Source organism: Furipterus horrens, unplaced genomic scaffold (genome assembly GCF_987537825.1).
Source record: "Furipterus horrens unplaced genomic scaffold, mFurHor1.1.pri manual_scaffold_4, whole genome shotgun sequence".
Lineage (NCBI taxonomy): Eukaryota > Metazoa > Chordata > Mammalia > Chiroptera > Furipteridae > Furipterus > Furipterus horrens.
The window spans coordinates 156,339,155-156,349,907 of record NW_028327174.1 but is presented as its reverse complement, the minus strand read 5'-3'; the positions used below and the strand labels follow the sequence as shown (position 1 = coordinate 156,349,907).

Below are 10,753 nucleotides of genomic sequence, written 5' to 3'. Positions count from 1 at the left end.
CGTCGCCCTCCACAACTAAGAAGGAATACAACTACCTCAAAACTAGAAATAACCAGAAGTTCCAGAAAACCAAACTGCTTGGAAGTCCAGCAAACAAAGATATAAAGAAGAAATACTAATCCAGAAAGGTAGGAGGGATGGAGCTGGGATGGAGAGGATGCGGTGTGGTGGCGGCAGCAGCAGCGGCAGTGGCAGGCAGTGGCAGACTGGCAGAAAGTGCAGTCACACGTTTTAAAAAGTCAGGAGGGACACCTGAGGAGTGTTCTCAGCTCCTCACCAGCCCGCACAGCTCACAGTCCCAGCACAGTGAAAAACCACTAGTTTGCTTCTGACTGTACAAACTAGTGGCGGTTGGGGCAGAAGCAGAAACTGCTGGTCTCTCAGCAGAGTCTGCTTGTTTAAAGGGCCCCCACGGTCCTAGAATGTCCGCAGACCCACCCACTCTGGGAACGACGGCCAGGGTAGCAGCTAGAGGGGTGCCAGTCTGGTGCAGAAGTGGAAGAGGTGCCTGGAAAAGGGGCCAGTGCTGGGCAGGCAGCATTGTTCCCTCTTGGGTCCCTCCCCACATAGAAGGCCACAATGTGGAAGCAGGCTGCCGTGTACTGATGAATCCCTAAGGTTCCGCTCCTTACAACGTAACAGAAACGACAGCTCTACCTGTGACGTGGAGGCAAACAAACACAGGAGCCTGTCAGAATGAGGAGACAGAGAAGTATGGCCCAAAAGGGGGAATGAATCAAGGTTCCAGTGGGAGAACTAAGCAATAAGGAGATAGTGAACCTAACAGATGAGGAGATAGCCAACCTAACAGATGCAGAATTCAAAACACTGGTGATAAAGATGTTCACAGGCTTGACAGATATGCTTGAGTATGGCAAATGCATAAGAGAAGAAGTGAAGGCTATGCTAAGTGAAATGAAGGAAAATCCACACAAAACCAATGGTGAAGGGAAGAAAACCAGGGTTCAAATAAATGATTTGGAACATAAGGAAGAACAGAACAGTCAACCAGTGCAGAATGAGAAAGCAAAAATTGAAAAAAATGAGGACAACTTCCCAAATTTTGTGGAGGAGATGAAATACAGGTCCAGGAAGCATGGAGGGTCCCAGGTGAGCTGGACCCAGAGGGGACCACACCAGGACACATCATGATGGAGATGTCAAAGGTGAAAGATAGAGAGTCCTGGGGGCAGCAAGAGAGAGGCAGAGAGTTGCCTACAGGAGTGTGCCTATAGGACTATCAGCTGCTTTCTCAGAGGACACTTTGCAAGCAGGAAGGGACTGGCAAGCAGTATTCACTGTGATGAAAACAGCCTACAGCCAAGATTACTCTATCCAGCAAAGCTATCATTTGGAATGAAAGGGCAGGTAAAGTACTTCCCAGACAAGGTGAAGCTAAAGGAGTTCATCATCACCAAGCCATTATTATATGAAATGTCAAAGGGACTTAAGAAAAAGAAGATCAAAACTATGAACACTAAAATAACAACAAACTCACAGCTATCAACAACTGAATCTAAAAAATAAAAACAAAATCCAACTAAGCAAACCAGAATAGGAACAGAATTATAGGTATGGGGTTCATTTGGAGGGTTATCAGCTGGGAGGAGAGAGGGGGAGAAATTGGGAAATGGTGCAGGGACTCAGTTGTATAAAATAGACAGAGGGACGTTAAGAATAATATAGGAAAGGGTTAAGCCAAATAACTTATATGCACAACCCATGGACATGAACTAAGAGGGGTGGGATTGCTGGAGGGAAGGGGGATACTGGAGCAAAGGGGGAAAAAATTGAACTACTGTAACAACATAATCAATAAAATATACTTAAAAATATTAAGGTAAAAAGATTCACATTAAGTCCTTAGTTTGGTAGTACAATGTAGAATAAAATATTTATTACCTACAAATACTAATTTCTGCCTATATTAAAATGATAGTTGAAACCATAGGCTACAGGTTCTTGTGGTATGTAATGAAAATAGAGTTAAATGTGACAAAAGTAGTTTTGAGAATCTAAAGCAGGAGTTAGCCATTATCCTTTGTTTAGAAAGATGAGACAGTATAGATCTGTACCTGACAGTTACCATCACACGTAAAGTAAACCTATACTTATTTCATTATCGTGAAGTTGAATTTCTAAGTCTGCTTCTTAAGGGAGATACTTGGGCTTTTCCCCCTCCCTTACTAATAGAGCCTGGATATTTTAAAATTTATTTCAAATATGTATGTGGTACTTACTGGATACTCAAATATTAAATTTTTCCCCATCCTTAAATACTAACATCACAGGAAACATTAATGGATATTCCCTGCAAAAATGGTTCTATGCTGAAATAAGCTTGGGAAATGCTGGATTAAACAGAATTTAACTGCCTTCTGATCTCCAGAATTTCTGAGGGTCTTTAACATTTGAACGAGCATTGTAATGCTCTAAGACAGGGATGTGACATATAGCATTCCCCAAAGGCATTTGGCCACAGAACACTTTCTTCAAGGACCATCTATTTATACCCCCAGATAAAAATGCAGAAAGTGCTATATTAATGTAAAGAGCAAGGAAGAAATTTAACATGATTGTTGAGAGGACAGTGATGCTGTTAACAGCAATAGGAAACAGGAGAGAGCAGTTTGCAATAGATTACCTCATTCTGAAGTAATCCTGCCTGGTGGAGACAAGCAGTACATCTGAGACAAAGCTCCAGAGAGAGGTCAGGGCTGCAGTTGTTGTTATTGTTGATTAGAAGGCCTCCTCCACACACTCTCAAGACTCCGATCCATCACAATCACTTCTGAGATGGGTCACAAGTAGTTTTTTAATAATATTAATTTAAATACCAAGTTTGCAAAAGATTTACAACTAAGGAGAATTTGATGTTACAGCTGAAGTCTAAAGAAAGTATACTGCAAAATCCCTTTTTGTTTGGAGAAGGTCAACATTAATATTCTATCCAGGCCTTTAACTCTTTAAAGGAGGCCCACACATATTATGGAGGGCAATCTACTTTACTGAAAGTCGACCAACTTAAATGTAAATCTCATCCAAATGTACCTTCACAGAAAAATATCCAGAATAATGTTTGACCAAATATCTGGGTCAAACACAGTGGCCCAGTCAAGTTGACAAATGATAATAATCAATGCAGTTATTGTTTTATTTCCTAACTAATTTCTTGGGACCGCAGTACACTCTAGGCATATTAAAGGCATTGTGTCATACATGTAAATATTTGTCATGTGTGTCATGGTAAATAAAAGAATGAAATTATTGTTCTACAGAAAGGTAATCATTGAACCCAAGACATATATGAAGGACAGGATAAAGCCAAATGCTGAGAAATATCTAGATATTAGAAGTAGGAGAAGGAAACAAGCCAGTGGTAGAGCAGCAGGAAAGTGGAAGGGTAGAGTGCCTGTGGCTCACAGAGGGAATCTTGGGTCAGCATTACCAATGTCATGAGAAACTGAGGGTGTCAGAGCTCAGAAGACAATTTGGGACTGGGTTTTTATGAAGCCCTTGGCCCACTCCCCATCTCCATTTTCCATACCACATAATTGTGGAGTTGATTCCTACTCACACTTAACCAGCTTTACTATGTCCCTACTATTCGGATATAGCCTCTGCCTTTACCAACCTAATTTCAGTCACCAAGAAGCTGTCAATTTTGTCACTTTTCTACTGCCCCTTCCCCTTCACCAATCAACTTATTATTTCATATTTATTCCACTTATCCTTAGGTAAAGTGTTATAAAGTCTCGATAATGAGTGAAGTATCCAGATGAGAATTGCACCAAAATCATGAACCTAGCCCCATGTAAAGAGGGCCTCCCGTCATACCCCTGCTGAATGTTGCTGTATCAAAATGAGGCCTAGTGCTCCCAGGTGTGCCAAATTGTCTAGGACACAGAAATCCAGATTTTTTAATAAGATTTTTTATTTATTTTATTTTTAGATAGAGGGGAAGAGAGAGAGAAAGAGAGGGAGAGAAACATCAATGTGTAGTTGCCTCTTGTGTGCCCCCAACTGGGAACCTGGCCTGCAACCCAGGCATGTGCCCTGACTGGGAATCAAATGAGCGACCTTTCAGTTCGCAGGTTGGCACTCAATCCACTGAGCCACACCAGCCAGGGCAGAAATCCAGATTTTTAAGTAAAATGTCATAGCTTACCAAATTTAGTTTGATATTCTTTAAGTAATAAAAAAAGAACACACTGTATATACTAAGTAAAACCCATCTGTGGGCTAAATTTAAATCAAGGATCACCATTGTGATATATCTGCTTTGGATCTGTCCAACGAACCTCCCATTCTCCCAGTGTCAGTCTTCGTTCTGCCACAGTGGCCTCACACCAACACTTCTGACATAACAATTCATCAGGGCCAAAAGAATAGATACACTCAAATTTGTTTAGTATACACACACACACACACACATACGGAGAGAGAGAGAGAGGAAAAAGGGAAGCTAACTTTATAAATGCACAAGAGATCAGTTTGTTTTGATATCTCAGATGGAATCCCATTAAGTATACATGTGGACCCATCAGGAGTGTGGTCATTTCTTAAAGAAGACATTCTCCAAGATCAAATTCAAGTTACAATTGTTCTTGTTTGAAATGGTCTTTGATACTGGAGAGATGAATCACTGAAGCAGTTATCTAACTAAATCCAAATCAATACAAAATATACCTACAAGATCTAGGTTTCAAAGTAATGTCCAACATTCAGTCATGGATGGCAAATGAACACTTGGAACAGAGCACAACATCACTGTAATCTTTATTTCAATACACCATTTTACTCGACTAGTATAAATACAATCACTGTTATTACATTTTCCTTCTATCCAAACCAAAACTGATGTCTAAGTTGACAACTCATGCAGACACAGGTCATTTGTATAAAATGTAATGTTAGTCATTGTGACAATATAGAATTCCTGCTAAAGTAGGTAAATTTTATTTTATTTTGCAAGTACCAGGCATTCTTAAAAGGTAATTACATGGCCATTAAGATTTTTTCCTTACAAAAGAAAATGACGGACGAGTAGCTTGACATCTGAGTTGCATACTTCAAACAGCTGCCATGTTAATGAATATTAGGAGTGATTACACTTGAATTTGTAGTCAGTGGAAGGGGAGGTAACCCTAGGTAGGTATCCACTAGAATAGGCAATATATAAAGAATTAACATTATATTGGGTTGGCCAAAAAGTCCATCTAGTTTTTTCCATAAAATTAAAGACACGTTTTTCATTTTCACCATTAACTTTATTGATTTGGATATTTTGTGTATGTTGGCTATCTCCTGTGTGGAATAATGTTGATTATTCTCATTAATGTCTTGATTTGATCACTATCAACTTCAACTGGTCTGCCCGACCATGGAGCATTGTCCAGTGAGAAATCTATAGCACAAAACCTCACAAACCAGTTTTGACATATTTTTATCAGTCACAGCACCTTCTCCATACACTGCACAAATCCTTCTTTGCACTTCAGTTGTGTTTTTACCTTTCCTGAAATAATAAAGCATAATATGCTGAAAATGTAGCATATTTTCTTCCATCTTCAATATTAAAATGGCTACAAAAAATTCACCAATTGTGATAAGCTGTTTTTTTTTTTAATTCACACTGATATGATGGCCATCACAATACAATCTAATAAAATTGTTTTGTTTTGAATGAAGTTAAAGACAACTAAGCATTACTAGAGCCATCTTACAGGAGAAACCAAATGAACTTTTTGGTCAACCCAATAAATATATGTGTGTGTGTGCATACATATATAATTTACCTATTTGTGTGTGTGTGTGTGTGTGTGTGTATACACAGTTTAAAGTAGCAAATTGTAGTAAAGCTTTGCTAGTGAATGCTTACCTGGCATATCCACATTTTCTTTATTAATTATCATTTTTCCACTCATAAGGCTTATAGTTTTTCTCATATTCTGTTCATCAAGAGTTGAGGCAGTGCTAAATTAGCATTTATCATGAAATCTTATTTCACGAAATTATTTTTTAAAGAATTATAATGACTAAATTTAGACTAAGTTGACTGAATAAGTAAACCCATTCTCTGAAGAAATAAGAGTTCAAATGTACCTCAAAGATCAACTAGAATTTATTTGTGTAACCCAGGGCAACCTACTTAAACCTCTGTGGATCTCTGTTTGCTCACCTGTAAAACTGGAAGGTGAGCCAAAAGAACTGCTAAGATTTCTTCTAAATATAATGTTAGATTATTGGATATTCCAATCATAAAGTTTCACTAAGATTTTGTCTGCCTTTTTGCTATTCCATACATTCAAAAACTGTTCTACAGAAGAAGGAAAAACACTATGCTGAAAAGACCATCCATAGTGCAGCTAGCCACCATAGATAAATCAAAGCCTATAAACACTTCTCCAACACACAAACACACACTCAACATTATGATAGTGCCAGTGTTACCCAAACTTCCACCACTGGAGTTTCATGTAAGTCTAAATTCACCTTTATTTTCTTTCACTTAGAAGTGGAATTTAAGTTAGTTTACTTTTAAAAAGTTAGCCACACCCTAAGCAACCATAAGCTTGACTGTGTTAGTTTTATGCATTTTTTCTAATAAAATTCAAATAAATACACAGTCCCTAAGTAAAATAAAATAAAATAACATAAAATAACACCAAATACTATCTAGAATTGTGTTGCATACTCTCAGTGGTATATATCCTAAACTTTGGAAAATATCAGAGTAGTGTATGAAAAGATTGTGCTCACTAGTCTAGGATATAAAATTTTGTTTTTAAAGAAACTACTAAAGTATTATTTCCACTGCATTTATTAAGATTAAAAAATCATCAATTGTTAAGTCTATTATTCTTTCATTAGTTAGAGAATCTGATTTCATACATTATTTTAAAAGCGGGACAATAGGACCACCAGTTAATGGGTAAAGTTTTTGTTTTACATGTGAATTCGCATAAATCCCACTCTCATCATGCCAAGTGTTGACGCCAAATCTTTTGGAACCATTTAGATCTGTGAACTGAGAACGGCATTTTCTGTGGACTATTGAATAATCATCTTGACAAGGATAATCCTATGGGCGGGGAGAGAAAGAGAAATGATATTGAATAACTAAAATATGTAAAAAGGAGTGATATCTAAAAGTCAATCTTCAATGTATCAGTCTTATTATGAACAAAGGTTAATTTTCAAATATTTGATTAATTTAACCTCTCAAATTATAAATGCCTCAATGAAAAAAAATGACTATTGATTGCATTTATAAGTACTTATAATTTTGAAAGAAAAAAACTAGTTCATGGTTGTTTTATTTACAAAACTAAAAATAAATTACTATACATTTAAAATTGTTCTAAACCATAAATTTATAAATAAGTAACAATATTAGACCCCAAAATTATAATTTATCAATCATTCAACACCTTTTTAAAATTAATGTGTTATAATCAATCCAAAGAATAATATATTGGGTTATATCTTTAATAACGACTATCAAGTCACACTTGCTAGTAAATGCCAAGTTCAAAGATTCATTCCTATGAAAAATTCATCTCAGTGTAATCCAGTACAATGTTTAAGGTATTTATCCTTAGAGAACTTCATAAAAGCTTGTATTGTAATAAAACAAGACACTATCACTGACTATTTCCCAAAGAAAATATTGATTCTTTCAAATTACACCAAGGGTAATGGTAGACAAGGAACATAAAGCCCTTGAACTGATTATATAATTTCTGCCTTAAATTTATACTAATTTTAAGGCACTGGAACAATATTGAAATTAAATCACCCACCCTATAAACAATGAAAGAACACCAAATCATAGTTCAAATGTTAGATTGGATTTATTGAAAATAACTGAGAAATTAAACCCTATGTTCAGCCATAACAATCATTATGGTGTTTTTTTATTTACTGAGTGCCTATTATGGGGTGGGCATGGTAGTTAAGTGTTATATCTTTTAATTCATAACAGGGCTCTGATGTTGGAATACCTACTCCTACCTTACATATAAAACAGAAAATTTGCTTAAAATCTCGGAAGGCGAGAATTTAAAGAATGCTCATATTAAGTGACTCAAGAAGGACGTCAAACTAACCAAATGACTGTACTGACTGTAAAACCCATCATCCCTCTGGAATCCTCATAAATTCTTAATAATTAAGAAATGAAAAGAAATGTAAACAATAAAATCCTAAAGCTACATCTTATCCATGTTCCTGTCTACATAGTTTGAGCTTTTGCTTTTCTTCGTTGTGGTCTGTTTTTTTGTGGCTTGTATGCTTGTTTGTTTTTGGCCAGACAGAGGCCCTTTAAATGAGATTTGAGCATCACTGGTCAAAACTGCCCTCTTAGAGGGAGGCAGGATCTGCTCATTTCTACCCAGCTGCGATCCAACTGAAGAGAGTGTCAAATGCAAGGTCAATGTGTTCCTTTGGCATCTCTCAGGCAAAGAGGACAATTCATTTTGATAAGCTGAGTGACAAGATTAAATGTGATGTTTAGGAAAACGATCTTGGCAGCAGAAGGTACTAAAATTTGAAGGTGGAAAGGATTGTGTTCAGAAACTGTGATTAGAATTGGATCTCAACTATTGATGCCATCAGCTGATGGATGGATAAACAAAATGTGGTCTATTCACAAAATGAAATATTATTTGGTAATAAAAGGAATAAAGTATTGATAGATGATATAGCATAGAAACATGATGCCAAGTGAGAGAAGTTAAACCAAAATACCACATGTTGTATGATTTCTTATATGAAATGTTGAAAATTGGCCAAGTCCACAGAGAAAGAAAGTAGCTTTTCAAGAGATGGGGAAGAATAAGGAGTGACTGTTAAAGGGTATGATGGCTAATTTTTGTGCCACCTGACTGGATCACGGAGCACCCAGACATACACACACGTGCCTTGCAATGCAACTCACAGCCCTACGGACCTCAGAATATCCATGAGCAAACCTGGAAGTCTCCGATCATAGAGTTCTCCAAATGTGTAGGAAATGTCCTTTGCCAATAAAGTTTAAACAAGAGTTGAAATGGAAAGTAGGAAGATAGGAATGGTCTCCTGGAGAATTGTAGGAAGAAAGTAAGGGAAAAGGAAAGCAGGGCAGCAGAAATAGCCAATGTGTTTCCTAATGTGCCTATCCTGCCTAGACTTTTATCAGACAGAGTCTTCTTGGCCTGACACAGAGAAGTGCATTAGGTAAATGAGTAATGGTGGAAAGGCATTGGGAGGTGGGTATCTCCTGGGTCCTATCTCTCATGAGAACTTTTGAAACAAAACACCTCTGCCCTTTCATTGGCCTGGGGCACATAGCCAAGCTGGTAGGACAACATTGTCAGGCAGAAAAAGGCTCTGAGAGTCATCAATCCTGAGCCATTTTTGATATTTTGTGGCATAAACAAGACGCTGGAGTAGCTACAAGTCTGCAGAGGGTTCAGCTCTCAGTTTCAGAGCTGAGCATTAGATCTGGGACTCAATGGAGTCATAGAAGGCTTCTGTGGGGTCAACAGTATCTATGGGAATAAAAATAAGACTGAGTAACCCCAAACATGCCATGAGGGTTCCAACCAAGTCCAAAGAAAAAGCAAGATAAATAGAAAAAAACTGAACTGACAGTTAACAAAGCCTGCAGACCAGAGGCACTAATGCCAGCAAGGAAACAGCAATCAAGTGGACAATGGATATCATCCCAGAGACCAGAACAAGCAAAAAACAAAACAAAACGACCTTATTCTTCCCCCCTGTCATTAGGATGCGAAGTTATAATCCTGTATCCATATACCTGGATTCCAACTTAGGGAGAGTTGCAGTTACTATTGCTGTGTAACAGGCCAACCCATACACGGCATGTGAAACAACAGCCATTTTCATATTCTTTGGGTCAGGGATTTGGAAAGGGTACATGAAAGACAGCATACCTGCTCCACAATGCCTGGGGCCTCAGCTAGGAAGATTGACCTGAGGGCTGGGGCTGGAAACCGCTCTCATTCCAACTGGTAGTTGATGTTGGTTGTCTGCTGGGACCTCAGCTAGGGCTGTTGACTGGAACAACCTCACAGGTTCTCTCTGTGTGCCTGCTTGGGCTCCTTCATGGCATGACAACTGGGTCTGGGAATGAGGCTGGCCCAAAGAGAACCAGGAAAAAGCCATCTTGCTTTTTATCACCTCACCTCAGAAGTCACAAACATCACTTCCACCACAGTCACAGTTCACACAATTCTAGGGGAGGTAATACAGATTCCGACTCTCCATCAAAATCACATTGTAAGAGCATGTAGGGTAGCAGTATGTGTTGCAGCTGTTTGGGGACAATGACAATTCGCCACAGGGAGAAAAGCAGGGTGTGTTGCGGTCCCTAAGACTATCCCTATGTTCAATGACTTGCTAGGAGGAGACACAAGACGCAACATATAGCATACTGGGGGCTATGATTTATTACAGCAAATGGATACAAAGCAAAATCAGCAAAGGGAAAAGGCACATAGGCTGAAGTCCGGCAGAAACCAGGTGCAAACTTCCAGGGGTCCTTTCCCAGTGAGTCACACAGCATGCACTGAATTACCCCAGCAATTAGCTGTGAAATGCTCTCTACTGGGGAAGCTCATTAGAAACTCAGTGGCTAAGGATTTTGTGCAAGCTGGTTACATTTACACCCTGTGCCTTGAACATAGCCGAATTCCAGACTTGCAGAAGGAAAGCAGGTGTTCAGCATAAACCAAATCGTTTGCACAGT

The 10,753-nt window shown here is 38.4% G+C and overlaps 1 protein-coding gene across 2 annotated transcripts in view; it reads right to left on the bottom strand.

The window, feature by feature from the left end:
• Nucleotides 1-5,711: 5,711 nt before the first annotated feature.
• The window catches only part of CFAP95 (cilia and flagella associated protein 95), a 96,250-nt gene continuing 91,208 nt past the window's right edge, over nucleotides 5,712-10,753 (bottom strand). The window contains exon 6 of one of the 2 annotated variants that reach the window (XM_090274165.1): nucleotides 5,712-7,084. In XM_090274165.1, the coding sequence (XP_090130291.1) occupies nucleotides 6,896-7,084 (189 nt within the window). In that variant the 3' untranslated portion in view covers nucleotides 5,712-6,895. Of the gene's footprint in view, nucleotides 7,085-9,949; nucleotides 10,129-10,753 lie in introns of those variants that run through there. The other variant, XM_090274166.1, reaches the window with a different exon arrangement.